General features: G+C 45.9%; 1 protein-coding gene across 7 annotated transcripts in view; it reads right to left on the minus strand.

The window, feature by feature from the left end:
* LOC101023473 (intraflagellar transport protein 22 homolog) overlaps nt 1–20,423 on the minus strand; it is a 38,225-nt gene extending 17,802 nt beyond the window's left edge. The window contains exons 1-6 of one of the 7 annotated variants that reach the window (XR_004183018.1): nt 20,091–20,422; nt 19,840–19,912; nt 16,876–17,078; nt 14,529–14,687; nt 14,189–14,266; nt 9,576–10,642 (exon numbers count right to left, since the gene is read on the minus strand). Coding sequence is in view for 1 of the 7 variants with exons in the window: in XM_017956688.3 (XP_017812177.1) it covers nt 14,557–14,687; nt 16,876–17,078; nt 19,840–19,859 (354 nt within the window). In the remaining 6 variants the exon portion in view is untranslated. Of the gene's footprint in view, nt 1–9,575; nt 10,643–14,188; nt 14,267–14,392; nt 14,688–16,875; nt 17,079–19,801; nt 19,913–20,090 lie in introns of those variants that run through there. The other 6 variants (XR_644756.4, XR_001900700.3, XR_001900701.3 and 3 more) reach the window with 6 other exon arrangements.
* Nucleotides 20,424–21,045: the final 622 nt, after the last annotated feature.

The following is a 21,045-nucleotide window of genomic DNA, read 5'->3' on the forward strand; positions in this document are numbered from 1 at the left end:
TTGTAAGGATCAAATTAAAGACATATAAAAGTACTTTGGGCCAGGCTCAGTGGCTCAGACCTGTAATCCCAGCACTTTGAGAGACTGAGGTAGGAGGCTTGCTTGAGGTCAGAAGTTCAAGACTAGCCTGAACAATATAGCAAGACCTTGTCTCTACTAAATAAAATAAAGGTATACAAACTAAAGGCATATAAAAGTACTTTGGTCTAGGTGCAATGGTCCACATCTGTAATCCCAGCACTTTGAGAGACTGAAGTAGGAGGCTTGCTTGAGGCCAGGCATTCAAGACCAGCCTGAGCACATAGCAAGACTCTGTCTCTATAAAATAAATAAATTAATTAAACAAGTGAAATTTTTAAAATTAGGAAACAAAGTACTTTGAAATAAAACAGTGATTATACAAATGAAAAGTCATATAAGTACCATTATCTTCTTTCTTATAATCTAAAGGAGGAGGTCCTTATTTTATTTAATAGAATTGGGTGGTTGTTGTTTTAGTCAATTAAATTTCAGTCATATTTCTAGACTTACTCTACTCTTTTTCTCTTCAGACATTTCAAAGAGGTTTGAGAAACAAAAGTAAGAGGTTAGGGAAATAAAAAACAACAGAAAAGTATATTTCACATGTAACTCAGCAGGTTATTTTAGGTCAAGTACATCCTTACTGAGTCTGCCTGCTTGGTCTATCAGTTACTGACAGAGGGATATTGAAGTCTCCAACTGTAATAGTGGATTTGTCTACTTCTCCTTGCAGTTCTCTCAGTTTTTGCCTTACGTATTTCCATTGGTGATTATGTATATACACATTTAGGATAGTTAGGTCTTCTTAACTTCAGGAGAACTGCCCTCCTTATCATAATGTAATACCTTTCTTCGTCCTTAATCGGGTTACTTGTTCTGAAGTTGACTTTGTCTGAAATTAACAGAGCTACTCTAGCTTGCTTTTGACTGGTATTACCATGGTATATTTTTGTGTCTTCGCTTTTTCTTTCTTTTTTTATCCTTTATTTTTAGTTGGCATGCAATAATTGTCCATAGTTATGGGATATAGAGGGACATGTCAATACATGTCTACAGTGTGTAATGATCAAATCATGGTAATTAGTATATTCATCACCTCAAACACTTACTTTTAACCTACTTAACTCTTTAAAGTAGGTCTCCTGTAAACAACATATAATTGGGTGAGTTTTAAAAAAATCTACTATGACAAACTCTGTCCTTTAAATTTATATATTTAGACATTTAAAGTGATTATTGATTTAATTAGATTCATAGCTACCATGTTTGTAACTATTTTCTACTCATTATATTTTATTCCTTTTTCCTTCCCCTTTTTCTTCCTTTTCTGGTTTTAATCAAGCATTTTATATCTTAGCATATCAAGTATACTTCTTTTTCAAAACATTTTAGTGGTTGTCCTAGAGTTTCTGATTTACATTTTTAACTGATTAAGTCAGCTTCCAAGTAACACTAAATCACTTCACATGTAGTGCAGGTACCTTAGAATCTTCCCAATTTATCCTTCTCATCCCCTATTATATTGCTGTCATTCATTTTACTTGCCGATATGCTGTAATCGCCAAATACCAGGTCTTGCAGTCTCAGGCAAGTTCACACTCTGCCTCCAGCAAGTCATTAAAATTATTATTTAATTTTTCTACCAGGTGATTGTTCTGTTGTCTTCAGGTTCAGGTGAACAGATCTTGGCTATGTCTCTTTGAATTTTCCTCTCTCCAGATGTCAAGGTGGCAGTTTGCCTGAAACCTCTATTCTCTGAGGGACCCAAGAAAAGTCACCAATTTTCCATTTGTTTGGCTTTTACTTTCTGTGAAGGATGGGAATGATAACTTCCACGCTCTTCATGTGTTGGAGCTGAAATTGGAAGTGGTCCAGCAGACTGGTTTACATCATGGAGACTGTAGTTGTGTTTGCTGATTTTCAAAAGCATCCAAGCCTCAGTTCAGGCATGCTTCATCCAACTAGCCAATTTTGGACTAAAAAGAGAGACAGGGTATTCTCTAACTCACATGAAAGAGATCATTTAATCTTCCAATCTGATCTGAGGACCCCAGACACAGTGTTACTTGCACAAAGCAAGAAGAACAGTGAAGTCCCTGCTTGGTGTTGGTTACAACCTCAGTGACACTGGTGTCATTGTTTCAGGACATAACTGACATTTTTCAGGACAGACACCTCAACTCCTCACCCTAAGCAAGGACTGGACTGTACAAACTCATCTCCCAGATAATCACTATTATTTATACACTTATCCACTCAACAGCTCCCCAGAATTAACCTGCTCTGTTTTAAAATTTTTTTTAATCAATGATTTGATTGTAATATGCACTTTAAAGACACTTAGGCAAATTGTTGGCTTAAAAGAGAAGAAGAAGAATTCTGATTTCTCCAGAACTCTATCAACCTGCACTCCCTAAACTGGCAGCTTCACACAATGAGAACCGATGTTCACATTGATGACGCTCCAGCACTACAAGGTCCTGGAGAGCCTTTGAATCACCCAAGAAAGATTAAATTATGTTCAGTAGCACTTTAGTGTTAAGCGCATTTTATACTCTATTCCACATCTACAGAATTTGATCATTCATAGGAGACACAAGATGACTCTCTTATTGTCCAGGTTCCAATTCATTTCAGCTCAATTTGAATTACAAAGGTTTACTAAACACCTACTTCTCATTCCAAACTATGGCACACCCTAGAAGGTATATTCTATTTATTTATGGGGCTTGCAATTTCGTGATTTAAAAAAAAAAAGCAAACAAGCAAACAGAACAATACACATCTTATAACCATGGTACTCAGCACATGCAAGAGTTGATTGGATGAGTGTTTGCTCAATGACCTATAAACACAGTGCTAGATAGGCACAGAGACCAGAGTAATTAGAAAACGTGACACAAAGAGAAAATACTTCCACTCAACTATGTAACATTATCAGGACTCTGGCAGTCAGTAAAGTGGAGGAAAGTATTTGAGCAAAAGGGAAAGTGATGAGAAATTCCAGGGAATGGAGAAAATCTTCGTGTTTCTGGAATATGTGGGTAGGAAATGCCAAGAAATGATGGTGGGAAACCAAATCACAGAGGGCCCTGAATGTCAGGCTGAAGAATTTGAGTGTTTTCCTGTGCGCACTAGGAAGCCAGCAAGTATCTTGAGCAAAAGAGTAACATAGTCAGGTGTGCTGTAGAAACATCACTCCAGAAGCACTGGGGAAGCAGATTGGGGTGAGATGGGAGGTGGGAGACACAGAAACCATTTAGAAAGTGGCTGCATACATTCAAGCTAGAGATTAGGGATAGCAGTAATGGGAAAATGGAAATGAGGGCATGATTCAAGAGATACTACAGAGGTAGATTTAATAGCACTTGGCAACCAATTGGATATGAGAGGTAGATGGAGTTGAAGATGGCTCTGGAGTCATTTGCAGAAAGAGCTCCAGTTCTCCATCCCACCCTGAATCCACAGTCTTTGCAATGTGACTTTTCAGCTCCTCTTATCCAGAGATGAAGTCTATTTGTCTGCCCCCTAAAATTGGGTTTCAGTTCTATTTTGCCTGGGTCTTGAACCAACACTGAATAGTTAGACTGGTGTACGGGGAGAGGATGCTGAAACCATATAACTTTGTTTGGGTTTCTCCAGCAATGTAGTCTATGACAAGGATTCAAACAGATATAATATATTTGGGAGATAATCTCAGGAAGCACAGTTAGAAGAATGGGAAAATGAGACGGGGGGAGAAAGGAAGCAACAAAGGGTATGTTATCAAGCAAGTTACCACTTTGCACAACTGAAGCTTAATCCAGCTGATATGGTTTGGCTGTGTCCCCACCCAAATCTCATCTTGAATTGTAGCTTCCACAATTCTCACATGTTGTAAGAGGAACCCAGTGGGAGATAATTGAATCATGGAGGCAGTTTCTCCTTGTGATAATGAATAAGTCTCACTGATCTAATGGTTTTAGAAGGAGAAACCCCTTTCACTTGATTCTCATTCTCTCTTGCTGCCACCTTGTAAAAAGTGCCTTTCTCCTTCCACATGATTGTGAGACCTCTCCAGCCACGTGGAATTGTGAGTCCATTGAACCTCTTTTTCTTTATAAATTACCCAATCTCAGGTATATCTTTATCAGCAGCATGAAAACAGACTAATACACCTGCTGAGTACTCGGGGAGATGTCTCTTGAGTTATTCCACCTGAGGCATGAAAGATTAGGGGTATTTATCTATCTTTATTACATAAGAGTTGCTGGTGAGAGGATAGAGAACTTCTATGGCCTGTCTGAACATGTGGGCAGAACTACCTCCAGCTCACCCGGCTCCGGCCTAGGCTGCTTCCAGATGGGACAACTCTTAGACAACCAGATGCAGGTACCTGCTAGTGGGGCCAAAGTGCTCAGAAGAGCTGTGGGCCAAAGTGAAGTAAGCAATGCCCCATGTTCTGTGGTGAGATCTATGCAAACCTACTGCCAAAGTCTATGGAAACTGAGACCAAAGAAAGAGGCAGATAAATCCAGCTTCTCAGAAAATAACATTGAATAGGAACTTATGAACAGAAGCCATGTCTCAGGAGGATTCGAGATGGTTGGATCCCTACACTATTACCCCCCAGACCCAGGGCTTATGTACTACAGAGTATTGCCTAAGGGCAAGATAAATAGTAAGTGTGTGTCTATAATAACATCAAGGTTGCTTTGACCTAAGGGCAGGATTTACAGTAAGTAAATGCTCTTACATAAGGAACAGTAGATAAAATAGAAATCTTAGAGGTATCCCCAGAACTAGGGTTAATCAGAAGTCAACATGGTGGATTAGCATCCAAGATGGAGTTGCGTTAGCCTCCATGCCCTACATGTGTGCACTGCATCTCTTCTACCAGCAAAATAGGACTGGAGTTCAGACAGTGGGACAGAGCAAGGAGGAGGATAAAAGAGTTGTCAGAAGTTAGACATATGGCGTCCCTAGGATCATGGTGAACCCCAGCTTCATTTGGGGAGTCCATACCCTGACACAATAATAGGAACCAGAGGCTTGGGCAGTTGTAAAACCCTCAAGAGTATGTTAAGCACATATATACACACAGACATGTTCACATCAGAGGTGAAGTCTGCAGTTGGTCTGGGTTCCTTAAGTCCACTAGGCATGTGCTTACCTATGTGCCTGTCCACTTGCATCTCCCCATTCCCCACTGCCTTTGTCTTTGCCCCATCTATATGACTGGTTCTCATGGGCCATGTGTTTCCTCATTAGGATCAGACTTGTCTTAGTCTGTTCAGGCTGCTGTAACAGAATACCTACACTGGCCTTAAACAACAAGTCATTTCTCTTGATTCTGGAGGCTGAGAAGTCCAAGATCAAGTTGCCAGCCTGTTTGGTTCCTAGTGAGGGTTCTCTTCCTGGTTTGCAGACTGCTGCCTTCTTGTTCAATCTACACATTGCAGGGGAAGTTGAATCTTGGGCCTCTTCGTCTTCTTGTAAAGACACTAATTCCATCATAAGGGCATCAACTCATGGCCACATCTAAATCTAATCACCTCCCAAAGACCCTACTTCTGAATACCATCACAGTGAGATTAGAATGTCAACATATGAATTTGTGAGAATGGAGAGGGACACAAACATTCAGCCCATAAAAAGACCTTTCCTTGAAGCCCAGATAGCTTGGCTGGGTCCTTCCCACCTTGTCTAATTCTTGCCAGACCCATGTTTCTGCAGTCAGGACCAAACCTGGAAAGCCTTTGCTACTGCCTAGACTCTTGCCCAGATGGGATAAGACATTTACAACCAAAGCCCTGACACTCACCATACTTTAATAATTGTCACTCTCCAAAGACCTCTGCAGCAAACCCAAAGCCCCTGAATTTGGGAATTCTTTGGGGACTACAGGCAGCCCCAATGAAGTCAGTTTACCTGTATCCCTTGGGCTCTGTCAGTTACACAAATGGCTCTCTCTTTCCCCATCACCATACCCTTGTAGAGCCAGCCCTGCAGTCGGATTAATTCATCTCACACCCCAATCCCTCCACAATCTCCACTGTTTCTTTCTCTGGTTTGGTCCATTTTGCAAAAGAGCTTGGTTTTTGTTGTTGTTGTTGTTGTTGTTTTGTTTTTTTTTTTTTTTTTGGAGATGAAGTCTCGCTCTTGTCCCCCAGGCTGGAGTGCAATGGCGCTATCTCAGCTCACCGCAACATCCGCCTTCCGGGTTCAAGCAATTCTCCTGCCTCAGCCTCCCAAGTAGCTGGGATTACAGGCACCTGCCACCAGGCCTGGCTAATTTTTGTATTTTTAGTAGAGATGGTGTTTCACCATGTTGGCCAGGTTGGTCTCAAACTCCTGACCTCAGGTGATCTGCCCTCCTTGGCCTCCCAAATTGCTGGGCTCACAGGCGTGAGCCACCGCACCTGGCCAAAAGAGCTTGCTTTTATGCACTCATCCATTCCGTCAATGTTCATTAGCACCTATTACATGCCAGGCATTGCTGGGATTCAGGAGTGAGTAACAGAGCATGCCTTATAGGTGCCACCCAATGCAGAAATCCCTGTTGTCTGAAAAAGGCAAAAGAGTACACATGCGGAGATTTACTAACAAGAGAGTACTAGCATGCTGGCTCCAGCACTGACTGCAGCTGGTACCAGGCAAGTGAGTCAGTATCCTCCCCCAGCAAAAAAACATAATATAATATAATATAAAAGCATTTCTACAACCAGAACTGTAAGAGGCAAAATGAAGAAACCGACCAGACTTTGGCTTAATGATGGTTCTAAGCTCATTAGTGGTTTCCAGTTGACATGAGGCAGCCTAACAGCCTGGTCCAGCTTCCCAGCACCCAGGGTCTGAGGACAGATGCATCAGTGGGAGGCAGCTTTTCCACAGTGAGGCTCTGTGGTAGCATTTGCAGCATCAGAGAGCTCTTAAAATGCTTGGTTGGAGGAGCTGCCAGGTCATACCTATAAAGCTATGTGCTTGGCACTGAGTCTGGTGGGGCCTGATTCATATGGAAACCCCTGAGAGCCATGGGCAACAGTGTTTACAGACTTAGAAAACCCTGCATGCTCTTGTAATTTTTTTTTCTTCTCCCCTGAGAAAAGTAGGAGTTAAGAGATTTACGGAACCTCCTGATTTATGGGAGACTCAGCCCTCCTCTCCTGATGGCCTCTCTCCAGGGCATTCCCATTTGTTCACATGGGAGAAGAGAGGCAGTTCCAGGCTCCCTTGCATGGAGAGAAAAACAGTATTTCCCGTGGACACACAGCATACTTTAGCCAGAAATCCCACAGCACTTTCTAAAACCAGGAGCAATACTGATAGCATCCCAAGTGCCTCTGACAAGCTATCAGGCTGGGCTCTGTTTCCCCATTAAACCAGCATAGTCCAGCCCTGCCTCTGGGAGCTTGAATTGGCTTAGAGACTAGATTTCCTCATCTTAGATCCTAGATTTGCCTGCTTGGCACATCAGCTAGGAGCAATATCAGGTTGCATTTTCTTACTCCCAAATCCTGGAAACAGCCAGACAAAAGCTGGTGCAAGGTTGGTCTGTGAGTCCTACGTTCCCCCAGGAGATGCCTACAGTGGCACGAACTTGTCAAGGAGGCAAAGAAGGTCCCTCCACCACAGGACCAAATGAGACTTCCCTAACTGTAATATCAAGTCCTGTCACCCTCCAAGGGATGTTTCATTACTGTGCTCCCTTTGCAGATGTGGGAACAGAAGTACAGAATTTTTCTAAGAGAAAGGGTCTTGCTCTGTCACCCAAGCTGGTGTGCAGTGGTGCAATCATAGCTCACTGCAGCCTCAAACTCCTGGGCTCAAACAATCTTCCTTCCTCAGCTTCCCGAGTCATGGAACAACAGGTGTGTGCAGCCACACCTGGCTAATTTTTATTATTTGTTGTAGAGATGAGGATGTCACTATGTTGCCCAGGCTGGTCTTGAACTCCCAACCTCAAGTGATCCTCCTACCTCAGCCTCACAAAGTGCTGGGATTACAGGACTGCACCACCACGCCTGGTCCCGGAAGCACAGATTGATTCCGGTCTTGCCCCGTGTCATACAGCTAGTAAAGGGTGGGGCAAGATTGGAACCGCGACACACACTTGAGTAGGCATCCCTTCTACTCTCCCCCGATTCCCAGACCCGTGTTCCCCAGACCATAAGACAGTGATTCCCCGGGCCCTCTCCTGGGATCCCAGCTGACATGAGTCAGATCTCTGGAGGGCTTACCAGATCCCCTCACTGAGCCCTCGGAGGCCCCGGGATGAAAGAGATTACGTTAAGCATGAAATTTTTTTTTCTTGTTAGATTGTACAGTTTTTGCCTTTCAGCACGTTCCTTGTTTCAGTCATTCCTTTTCCTTTCCAGACCCCAGGAGCCAGAAATAAACACAGGCAGTGTCCACATTGATGTAAATAACCGTTGGCTTTATTGAACCCATCTGCTCAGGCTGTTGGTTGAAATCATAGCTCTGGAGTGTTTTCCACCCCTTGGGCATTCGGGAAGTTTAGTTGCTGACCTGCCTGGGCAAGTTTGTTCTGCTCCTTCAAGAAAGACCCTCACTACAGAAGCCATGGGTTCATTTCCTTGCCATCCTCAGGGCTCAGGAGCCTAGCCCTTTTCTCCCACTTAATTAATGCATGTTTTTATTTAGAGACAGGATCTTGCTCTGTCTCCCAGGCTGGAGTGGAGTGGTGCGATCACAACTCATGGCAGCCTCGAATTCCTGGGCTCAAGCAATCCTCCCTTCTCAGCCTCCCAAGTAGCTGGCACTACAGGTGTGCTCCACCACTCCTGGCTAATGTTTTCATTTTTATTTTTAAAGATGGTGTCTCACTATGTTGCCCAGGCTGTTCTCGAACTCCTAGCCTCAAGCAGTCTTCCTGCCTCAACTTCCCAAGTATCTGGGACTACAGGTGCACACACCCATGCCTGGCTAACTTCTAAAATCTTCTGTAGAGATGGCTTCTCACCATGTTGCCCATACTGGTCTCAAACTCCCAGGCTCAAGCCATCCACCCACCTCAGCCTCCCAAAAGTGCTGGGCTTACAGGCATGAGCCACCACACTTGGCCCCTTTTCTGCTCATTAACAGTCATTTTCCTTCTCACTTTTTCTTTCTTCTGACACACCTAGAAGCTGCTTCCTGCCTCCCAGTCCTGCAGACTGCTTGGCCCCATCAATCTGTCCTGGGACGTTGAGTTCAAGGACAGACAGAACCAATGGCTGCAACCCATAGCCACAGCCTCTGGCAGCCATCAGCCCACCGTGGCCCTATGTTGATGTCCCATGCCTCTACACTTTGCACTGGGCTCTCTTCTCTTGTAATAACAATTAACAACCAGGTGCCATGGCTCACGCCTGTAATCCCAACACTTTGGGAGGCCAAGGTGGGCAGATCACAAGGTCAGGAGTTCGAGACCAGCCTGGCCAACATGGTGAAAGCCCGTCTCTACTAAATAAATAAATAATAGCCAGGCGTGGTGGCACACACCTGTAATTCTAGCTACTCAGGAGGCTGACATAGGAGAATTGCTTGAACCCAGGAGGTGGAGACTGCAGTGAGCCAAGATCACACCACTGTACTCCAGCCTGGGCAACAGAGCAAGACTCCATCTCAAAATAATAATAATTAACAGGAGCAGCTAAGTGCATCAGACACTTGTTATATGCTAGGTGCTGCCATAAGCCCTAGGCAAGTATTGTTTTTTTCATCCTCACAATCACCCCGGGAAACTGAGGCACTGACAGTGATGAGATATTTGCCCAAAATCACACAGCTAGCAGAGGGTTCAGCTGGGATTCCAACCCAAGAAGTCTGGCTCTCGGGTTAGGGTTCTTTTCTATAGAAAAACTCAGCTTTGAAGTATGCAGGTCTCCACACCCCACTGGTCTAGAAGTCCCAGCTGGGGGTCAGAGTGCATGTCTTTGGTCATGTGTGGTTGAGTTTTTGTCTTCTTATTTCTAGTTCCCCTTTGTTTTCTGGTTTTCATTTGTTTGCCTCTCTCCTTCATTTCCTACTTCTCCTGAGCGTAGCTTGAGTCTTTACTGCAATGGATGGCCTTCTCCTCATTGCGTTCTTTCTCTCTTGCCCCACATTCAATCAGTAGCCACATCCTATGGATTCATTCATTTCAGAAATATTTAATGAGCACCTACTACGTGCCAAGCACACAGTAGGTGAACAAGATACATGGAGTCTCTGTACATGGGGCACTTTTATTAGCAGCTACGAATCCACATGGGTCTACAGCAACCTCAATTCTTGCCTCCTCGGAAGAAAGAATTCTACCGAGGGACATAAGGCACAGGAAGACATTGAGGAAAGTTTTAGAGCAGGAATGAAAGTTTATTAAAAAGCTTTACAGTAGGAACGGAAGGAAGTAAAGTACACTTGGAAGAGGACCACACAAGTGACGAGAGCAAGTGCAGTTTGACCTTAGACTTGGGGTTTTATAGGTTGGCCTGCTTCCGGAGGGTTGCATTCCTTCTCCCCTGATTCTTCCCGTAGGGTAGGCTGTCCACATGCACAGTGGCCTTCCAGCATCTGGGAGGGGCCGCGTGCACACTGTGTTTCCTGAAATTGCACGCATGCCCACTTAAGGCATTCTTCCCTTATCAATCAAGTTTTCCTAGAAGAAGGTCACATACCAGTGAAACTTGGCCATTTTGCCCCTTAGGGTGCATGCTTGGGCCCACTCACCCAACTCCTGAGGTCTCATTGGGAAGCTGCTAATCACCAGTTTCAGGTTTTTCCTGTCTATGGGGAAACTGCCTCTCCCTGGCACTGGCTGCAACCAGTTATATTTTAGAGAGACAGCGTAACAGCCACCCACCTGCCCATCACCTGCTGGCCGCCTGACGTTGCTGGGTTTGGAGTGGGGGTGTCCTCTCCTGCCGTGCTCATGTCTGCCTGACTGCCTACTGGAACACTCTCAGTATGGTTGTTCTGCCTCTTGTCTCTCACACCCACTGGCTCAGAAACCAATGTCCCAAAATATGGCATTTAGACATGCTGAAATGAAGGAGCTTCAAGGTCTCTCTGGCCTCCCCACCTCCATACCCGAGAAGCTGCAATTCCTTTATCTGCCTGAGATCGAGAACCATGAGGGAGAACAGCTGTTTTTCCTTCCCTTCTCTATCTCATTGTCTATTGCAGAAAAGGAGACCAAGACGTAACCACACCTGAATAGACCCTTTTACAAGTATAAAGATTGTCTCCAAGGATCATTTAAATTCCAAAGAGAACTATTTACAAGTTCCCCAATCCATTCATTCTCTCTAGTAATCCCCTCAACAGAATTATTCTCTGTGCTCCTTTCCCATAACCTGTTCTACCAGGATCCAGGCCCTCATTCTTTCTGTAACCCTCCAAGTCTACAAGCTTCTGGTCTTGAACTCCTGACCTCAAGCAATCCTCCTGCCTGGTCCTCCCAAAGTGCTAGGATTATAAGCATGAGCCGTTGCACCCCGCCAACGTGGCATATAATCTTCTGTAACTCATTGGGAGGTTGGGTCTTTATTCTGAAGGTTCTTGTGTATATGTGTTAAATACATTTGTATGCCTTTTCTCCTATTAATCAATCTGCCTTATGTCAATGATTTTCAATAAATCTTTAGGGTGCTAAAGCCTTTGCAAAGGCTGGTGGATCTGCTTAAATGCTCTTCCGCCATAGAGCAGCCTGAATCACTCATTCACCTCCAGTTAGACTTTCCTCAAATGTCACTTTCTCAGCAAGGCCTACCCTATCTACTGTATTTAAAACTGCACCTCACCCCTGCACTCCTGTTACCCTGCTGTGCTTTCTATGTTACCCAGAATAATTTATTATACATGAATTTACTATACTTATTGTATTTTTATATTATATATTAAATAATATATCTTTATTACACTTATCATATTATAAAAATGTATCATATTTATATCTATTGTTTTAAGTGGAGATTTATTCTCTCTCCACTCACTCTGTAAGCTCCTTGTGAATGGAAATCTTTATTTTGCTCACAGACATATTCCAGTGATATGTTTTGGCTGTGTCCCCACCCAAATCTCATCTTGAATTGTAGCTCCTGTAATTCCCATGTGTCATGGGAACGGGCCAGTGGAAGGTAATTGAATCATGGGGGGGGGTCTTTCCCCTACTGTTCCCATGATAGTGAATAAGTCTCATGAGATCTAATGGTTTTATAAACAGGAGTTTCCCTGCACAAGCTCTCTCTTGCCTGCTGGCATGTGAGACATGCCTTTCGCCTTCTGCCATGATTGCGAAGTCTCCCCAGCCATGTAGAACTGTGAGTCCATTAAACCTCTTTTTCTTTATAAATTACCCAGTCTCAGGTATGTCTTTATCAGCAGCATGAGAACAGACTAATACACCCAAGCACCTAAACTGACACCTGATGCATAAAAGATGCTCAGTAAGAATTTGTGGACTAATGAACAAATGAGTGAATGGATGGGATATATGTCTTCAGCTCTAGCCTGATGCTGTGTGCATCACAGGTGTTTAATTATTGCTTACTGAAGGGAAGAGCTCCACAATCAGACTCAGTTCACATTCTTGATGACAGCAGCCCTGGAAAAACCAGTGTTTGGTATGATCTCATTCTTCCTGTTTGCATTTTTGTTCTTAGAGACAGGGTCTTACTGTGTCACCCAAGCTGGAGTGCAGTGGTGCAATCATAGCTTACTGCAGTCTCCAACTCCTGGGCTCAAGCAATCCTCCCACCTCAGTCTCCCAAGTGGCTGGGAATACAGGTGTATGCCACCACACTTGGCTAATTTTAAAAAATTTATTTAGCGATGAGGTCTCAGTACGTTGCCCAGGCTGGTTGTGAATGCCTGGGCTCAAGCGATCCTCCCACCTCAGCCTCCCAAAACACTGGAATTATACAGGTGTGAGTCATCTTGCCCGGCCCTCTGTTTGCATTTTTAGGACCAAACTACAGTCATGGACCCTGTGAGGTATAATCAGGATGAAGGGGAGTTCAGAGCTCACCAGGATCCCTGGCCTCATATCCCCTCAAGTCAGCAGTAGGTGAGCTCATTTCCTTTCTACTAGCCCTATCCTGGGGACCCTCCTCCTGCAGATAAGGACCCCAGCTCTCAATCCTCAATCTGGTCTTGCTCCTCATCCTGCTCTGAGAAACAGGCCGGTGTGGCTGGAGCACAGTGAGTGAGAGAACAGGGGATTGGAGACACCAGTGGAACCTAGATGATACATGACCTTGGAGTCAAGCAGAGAAGTCTGGGGTTGTCTAAAACCAAGGGGAGCTTGGCACAGTGGCTCCCACCTATAATCCCAGCATTTTGAGAGGCCAAGACAGGAGGATCGCTTGAGGCTAGGAGTTTGAGTCCAGCCTGGGCAACACAGTGAGACTCTGTCTCAAAAAAAATGCAAATACATGAATAGATACACATACAGACATATAGGTTGACAGTCAAAGAGAGGTACACAGAGGGACAGATAGACTAACAGAAGGACACACATTAGGATACTTAGATAAATAGAAGAAAGGCAGGTAGACAAACAGAGAGATAACAGATAATAGATGGATAGATGATATATAGATAAATAGATGATAGATAATACAGATGATAAATAGCATAGATAATAGAGACGATAAATAGGACAGATAGATAGATGATAGATAGATGATTGATTGATAGATAGATAGATAGATGATTTGGCTCTGTGTCCCCACCTAAATCTCACTTTGAAGTGTAACCCCAATAATCCCCACATGTCAAGGATGGGACCAGGTGGAGGTAATTGAATCATGGGAGAAGCTTTCCCCATGCAGTTCTCGTGATAATGAGTGAGTCTCACAAGATCTGATGGTTTTATAAGCATCGTGCATTTCCCCTGCTTTCACTCTTTTTCTCTCCTGCTGTCCTGTGAAGAGGTGCCGTCTGCCATGATTGTAAGTTTCCTGAGGCCTCCCCAGCCATGTGGAACTGTGAATCAAACCTCTTTTCTTTAACCAGTCTCAGGTATTTCTTCATAGCAGCTTGAGAACAGACTAATACAGGTAGGTAGATAGATAGATGGATAGATAGATAATAGAGATGATAGACAGATAGATCATACATACATACATACATTGACAGATACATAAATATGATAGATAAATGAGAAAGAGACTGCAACAGCTGGCAAAAATCAACCAAATACCTCTCTCCATCTCTTGTCCTTTTTCTCATGAAGCTCTCCCACTCGCATTTCTCATTCTACCTCTTCTCCTGTAATCTTCTGCTAAGTAGAATTATAACTTGATGAAAACTCCATGAGACAGATTTTAAAGACAGGAAACAATAAGAAGTAGCTAAGAGGGCTGTGTGGCTGCCCGGGTGTCAATCAGAACAAATGAGCCAGTGGGTGGGAAAGCTCTTCCTTTGTAAACAGTCAGGTTCTCACACATGGGAGGGTGTCAGACCCATTCATAATGCAACAGAGTTTAAGGTGTGAGGGGAGATACCTTACAACAGTGGGCAACAGTGACTCACAACCTTACCATGCATTTGAATTACCCAGAGGACTTCTTAACCCACAGATTGTTGAGCTCTACTCCAAGAGTTTCTGCTTCCACAGATCTGGGTAGGGCCTGAAGATTCACATTTCCTGGATAATGCTGATTGTTGCTGGTCCAGGAACTTCACTTGGAGAACCGCTGCTGTAAAATAATTTTTCAAAGGTTGTTTTGGCTATCATGATGATGTTTAATCATGTCTCTTTTAATTAAATCCTATCATTCAGCATATTTGAAAATGAAGGGCCAGGTGCAGTGGCACACGCCTGTAATCCCAGCACTTTGGGAGGCTGAGGCAGTTGGATCACTTGAGGTCAGGAGTTCAAGACCAGCCTGGCCAACATGGTGAAACCCTGTCTCCATTAAAAATACAAAAATTAGCCGAGCCTAGTGGCAGGTAATTGTAATCCCAACTACTTGGGAGGCGGTGGCAAGAGAATCGCCTGAACCTGGAAGGTGGAGCTTGCAGTGAGCCAAGATGGCGCCACTGCACTCCAGCCTGGGCAACAGTGTGAGACTCCATCTCAAAAAAAAAAAAAAATAGCATAAGAGAGAGGGAGGGAAATCTGAGACAGACACATAGAGAAGGCAATGTGGGGACCGAGTAGAGATGGCCTTGAAGGCTGGGGTGATGACAGCAGCCACAAAGCAAAGGACAGCAGCCACCAGGGGGCAAGACAGGGATTCTCCCTTGGGGCCTCTGGAGGCCATGTGGCCTTGATGACACTTTGATTTTGGCTCAGTGATGCTGATTCCAGACTGCTGGCCTCCTGAAGTATGAGAGAGTTAATTTCTCCTAATTGAAGCCACTAAGTTTGTGGTAATTGGCAATAGCAGCAACAGGAAGCTCATACAGCATCAGCATCAAGTTAGACATAGAGGAGAATCTATGAGTTCTCCATTTTCTTCTCTGCCCATAGGGTCCTTTCTCCTCCCATGGCCTCACCAGGACTACAGCGGTCTCTCCCCTAATCCCCTTTGTCTTCTTCTCCTCCCAGTCCAGCCCCCAAGTTGATGTCAGAAGGGTTTTTCTAAAATGTAGTTCTGGCCACATTAATCTGCAGTGAAAATCTGTCAGTGGCACAGTAATGCCTGTAAGATGAAGCCAAACTCTTTGAGCTGGCCTGAAGGGGCCCCTTGTCTTCTCCCACCACTCCCCTCACCCTCACCCTCACCCATACACATACAGTCACTCCCCTCACAGACTCCCACAGGCACTCAGACTCACACACAAGCACATATTTACTCTCATTCAAGCACACAGTAACACAGTACTTTCTTTCTTTATTTATTTAAGAGATGGAGTCTCCCTCAGTCACCCAGGCTGGAGTGCAATGGCGCGATCTCGGCTCACTGCAACCCCCGCCTCCCGGGTTCAAGCAATTCTCCTGCCTCAGCCTCCCAAGTAGCTGGGACTACAGGCGCGTGCCACCACGCCCGGCTAATTTTTTGTATTTTTAGTACAGACGGGGTTTCGTCATGTTAGCCAGGATGGTCTCGATCTCCTGACCCCGTGATGAGCCTGCCTTGGCCTCCCAAAGTGCTGGGATTATAGGCGTGAGGCACCGCACCAGGCCTTTTTTTTTTTTTTTTGAGACAGTCTCACTCTGCCGACCAGGATGAGTGCAATGGTGTGATGTGATCTCCGTTCACTGTAACCTCCACCTCCCAGGTTCAAGCAATTCTCCTGGCTCAGAGGATTTCAAGTGTGTGCCACCATGCCCAGCTAATTTTTAAAATATCTTTAGTAGAGATGGGGTTTCACTAATTTGGTCAGGCTGCTCTCGAACTCCTGACCTTAGATTATCCACCTGCCTTGGCCTCCCAAAGTGCTGGGATTATAGGTGTGAGTCACCGTAACTGGCCTTGTTTTTTTTTTTTTTTTTTTTTTCTGAGATGGTGTCTTGCCGTGTCACCCAGACTGAAGTATAGTGGTGAAATAGTTCACTGCAACCTCTACCTCCAGGGTTCAAACAATTCTCCTGCCTTAGCCTCCTGAGTAGCTGGGATTACAGGTGCCTGCCATCATGCCTAGCTAATTTTTGTATTTTCAGTAGAGACAGGGTTTCACCATGTTGGCCAGGCTGCTCTCAAACTCCTGACCTCAGGTGATTCACCTGCCTTGGCCTCCCAAAGTGCTGGGATTACAGGCATGAGCCACTGCACCTGGCCAAACCTGGCAATTCTGACTCACATGGAGAGGGCAACAATTGCCTAGGGTACATAGGTGCTCAGTAACTGGACAGAGCTGCTGGTTTCCAGGACATGGGGCAATATGTAGGTGTCCAAAATGTTCAAGACAAAAGAGGAAGAGAAATTCCAGTTTCCTTACACAGAGACCAGCTTCCTTTATCATCTCCAGAGCCTGGTTTGTGGTGTGCAATTAGCATACACTGTGTGTCCTGTAACGACTGGTGCTGGACAAAGCAGGAATACCACATCTCCGTTTCCTTCTGGTGGCTTGGGATGTCAGCACTGAAGACGATCACTACTCCGTGAGCATCCTTCATCAGGGCTGGCCAGCAGGACTCAAACCTGTGAGGAAGAAAAGGAACAAGGGGGAAATTTAGGTTATTCTGGTTTCTAACTGTGGACTTTAAAAAGAATATCTTAGTATTAAAAGTTGGTCCATGACTTCCTTTTTTTTTTTTTTAAGAGACAGGGTCTTGCTCTGTCTCTCAGGCTGTAGTGCAGTTGTGGGATCATAACTCACTGCAGCCTCCAATGTGGGCCCAAGTGGTCCTTCTGCCTCAGCCTCCTGAGTAGCTAGGACTACAGGTGTGCTCCATATCAGGTCAATTTTATTTTTTGTAAAGGCTGATTTATTCATTTAAAAAAAATTTTATTATTATGATTATTTGACACAAGTGTCTGGCTCTGTTGCCCAGGCTGGAGTGCAGTAGCACGATCTTGACTCACTGAAAGCTACATCTCCCAGGTTCAAGCAATTCTCGTGCCTCAGCCTCCTGATGTAGCTGGGATTATAGGTGCATACCACCACACTGGGCTAAGTTTTATATTTTTAGTAGAGACTGGGTTTTCACTATGTTGGCCAGGCTGGTCTCAAACTTCTGAGCTCAGGTGATCTGCCTGCCTCATCCTCCCAAAGTACTGGATTACAGGTGTGTTCCATGGTGCCTGGCCCCTATTTATTTATTTATTTATTTTAAAAATGAGATTTCATCATGTTGGACAGGCTGGTCTTGAACCCCTAACCTTAGGTAATCTGCCTGCCTCGGCCTCCAAAAGTGCTGGGATTACAGGCGTGAGCCACCACGCCTGGCCAAGGTTGATGACTGCTAACTGCATCATAGCCTAATCACTAAAGTGTATAAAGCAATGCGTGTCAGCAAATAATTTATCAAGCTTCTCATACGTGCCAGGAAACATGCCAGGCCCAACTCCATGGTGCCTGGTGGACACCTGATTTTTTTGTTTTGTTTTGTTTTTTGAGACAGAGCCTCGCTCTATTGCCCAGGCTGGAGTGCAATGGCGCGATCTTGGCTCACTGCAACATCTGCCTCCCGGGTTCATGCAATTCTCCTGCCTCAGTCTCCTGAGTAGCTGGGATTACAGGCATGTGCCACCACACCCAGCTAATTTTTGTAGTGTTAATAGAGACTGGGTTTCACCATATTAATCAGGTTGATCTGGAACTCCTGACCTCAGGTGATCCACCTGCCTTGGCCTCCCAAAGTGCTAGAATTATAGATGTGAGCCTCTGAGCCCGGCCAAGGAGTTTTTAGGTCATACAGAGGATCAAGTCAGCCTAGGGACTCGTGACTAGTTGTCTCACAATCTCACATGGAGCTGCTTCTCCACCTCAATTATATGAGTAATACACATTGCCACACTGCTTTTTTTTTTTTTTTTTTTTTGAGACAGGGTCGTACTCTGTTGCCCAGGCTGGAGTGGAGCAACCGCAGCCTGCATCTACAGGACTCAGGTGATCCTCCTGCCTCAGGCTCCTGAGCAGCTGGGACTACAGGTGTGCGCCACCATGCCTGGCTAATTTTTGTATTGTAGAGATGGCATTTCCCTATCTTGCCCAGGCTGGTCTTGAATGCCTGAGCACAAGTGAGCTCCCCACCTTGGCCTCCCAAAGTGCAGGCAGGCATTAGCCACTGTGCCTGGCCTAGGACTTAAGACAGTTTCGCTCTTGTTGTCCAGGCTGGAGTGCAATGGTGCGATCTTTGCTCACTGCAACCTCTGCCTCCCGGATTCAAGTGATTCTCCTACCTCAGTTTCCCAAGTAGCTGGGATTACAGGCATGTGCCACCATGCCTGGCTAATTTTTGTAGTTTTAGTAGAGATGGGGTTTCACCATGTTAGGCTGGTCTCGAACTCCTGACCTGAGGTGATCCACCAGCCTCGGCCTCACAAAGTACTGGGATTACAGGCATGAGCTGCCACACCTGGGCTTTTTACTTTTTATTTATTATTTTTTATTTTTAACGCATTTAGCTTTAGTTCATCTGAGCTTTATTTCTGTGGATGATGTGAAGTATACATGTAGATGTGATTCCCCACTATCACTCCCCGGACACACACATTAATAGCCAATGGTTGCAGGACCATATAGTAAAAAGTTCAGGCCTCAAGCAATGGCTCACGCCTGTAATCCCAGAACTTTGGGAGGCTGAGGCAGGAGGACTGTTTGAGCCCAGGAGTTGGAAACCAGCCTAGGTACTAAGCAACATAGCGAGATCCTATCTCTACAAATAATTAACAAATTTAGGCCAGGCGCAGTGGCTCATCCCTGTAATCCCAGCACTTTGGGAGGTCGAGGCAGGCGGATCACTTGAGGTCAGGAGTTAGAGACCAGCCTGGTCAACATGGTGTAAACCCATTTCTACAAAAAATACAAAAATTAGCTGGGGGTGGTGGTGTGCGCCTGTAATCCCAGCTACTCAGGAAGCTGAGGCAGGAGAATCCCTTGAACCCAGGAGGCAGACGCTGCAATGGGCCAAGATCATGGCACTGCACTCCAGCCTGGGTGACAGAGCGAGACTCTGTCTCAAAACAAAACAAAACAAAAACAAGAAACTCAGTCGGGCATGGTGGTGCACGCCTGTAGTCCCAGGTACTCACGAGGCTGAGGCAGGAGGACTGCTTGAGCCCAGGAAAGCCGAGGCTGCAGTGAGCTATGATCACAACACTGCACTCCAGCATAAACGACAGTGAGAGTCCCTGTCTCAAAAGTCCAGACCCACAGACGCATTCATTAGGGGGATATCGGGGGCAAAGAAAAGAGTCACCAGACTTAGGCTGTGGTTCCAACGATGCCACTCAGTACCTTGGGCCTTCGGGGCTCATTAACACCGGGCTTGCCTCCACTATCTCCTCCGGGCAGTGACTGGAATCAAGGTCTGAAAGCACGGAATTCACGGAAAGGCCAGGGTCGCTAGCCGGGATGGGCGCGGTGGGCCCGGGTTCCCACCTTCAGGAACAAGGCACAGACCAGAGGGGTGGCGACCTGCGCTCCCCCAGGCCCGGAGACCCGCTTCCCGCTCCCGGCTCCCTCTGCCGCGCTGGGCCGGGCCTCACCTCTAAGGCCCCACGAAGAGGATCTTGGCCTTCAGCATCGTTGTCTGCCGCGGCGTAGTCCGCCGGAGCCCACCAGAGCTGGCGCGTCCGAGCTGAGCACTCCCTGGCCGCTGTCGTTTCCATGGCGACGGCTAGCGACCCGCAGGGGCCTAGGAGACTCGGCCACTTCCGGCGCACAGGGCTGAAAGTGGGCGCGTCTGCAACTGGGAGGGCGTCGGAGAGAAGCCACAAAGCCCGGGCTGCAGACGCGGTTCTTCCGGGTTGGCCTCTCTATTTCTTGTTTGTTTGTTTGTTTGTTTGTTTGTTTTTGTTTTTGTTTTTTTGAGACGGAGTCTCGCTCTGTCGCCCAGGCTGGAGTGCAGTGCATCTCGGCTCACTGCAAGTTCTGCCTCCCAGGTTCAGGCCATTCTCTTGCCTCAGCCTCTCAAGTAGCTGGGAGTACAGGCACCCGCCACCACGCCCGGCTAATTTTTTGTATTTTTAATGGAGACGGAGTTTCACCGTGTTAGCCAGGATGGTCTCGATCTCCTGACCTCGTGATCCGTCCGCCTCGGCCTCACAAAGTGCTGGGATTACAGGCATGAGCCACCGCGCCCGGCCTGGCCTCTCTATTTCTTTTAGAGACAGGGTCTCACTCTGTCGCCCAGGCTGGAGTGCAGTGGCGCGATCTCGGCTCACTGCAGCCTCCAACTTCTGGTCTCAAACGATCCTTCTGCCTCAGCCTCCCAAGTAGCTGGCCCTACAGGCACGCGCCATCACGCCCGACTACGTTTTTAAATGTTTTTATTTGTAAGACTGGATTTTGCTATGTTGCCCAGGCTGTTTTCGAACTCCTGGGCTGAAACGATCCTCCCACCTCCACCTCCCAAAATTCTGGGACTGCAGGCGCACTCCACCAGTCTTGGTAGAGACGCGGAAAGCAAGATTCCAGGAGGGGGCGGGATGGCCGTTTCCA

This window comes from Papio anubis, chromosome 4, assembly GCF_008728515.1.
Source record: "Papio anubis isolate 15944 chromosome 4, Panubis1.0, whole genome shotgun sequence".
Taxonomy (NCBI): Eukaryota; Metazoa; Chordata; class Mammalia; order Primates; family Cercopithecidae; genus Papio; species Papio anubis.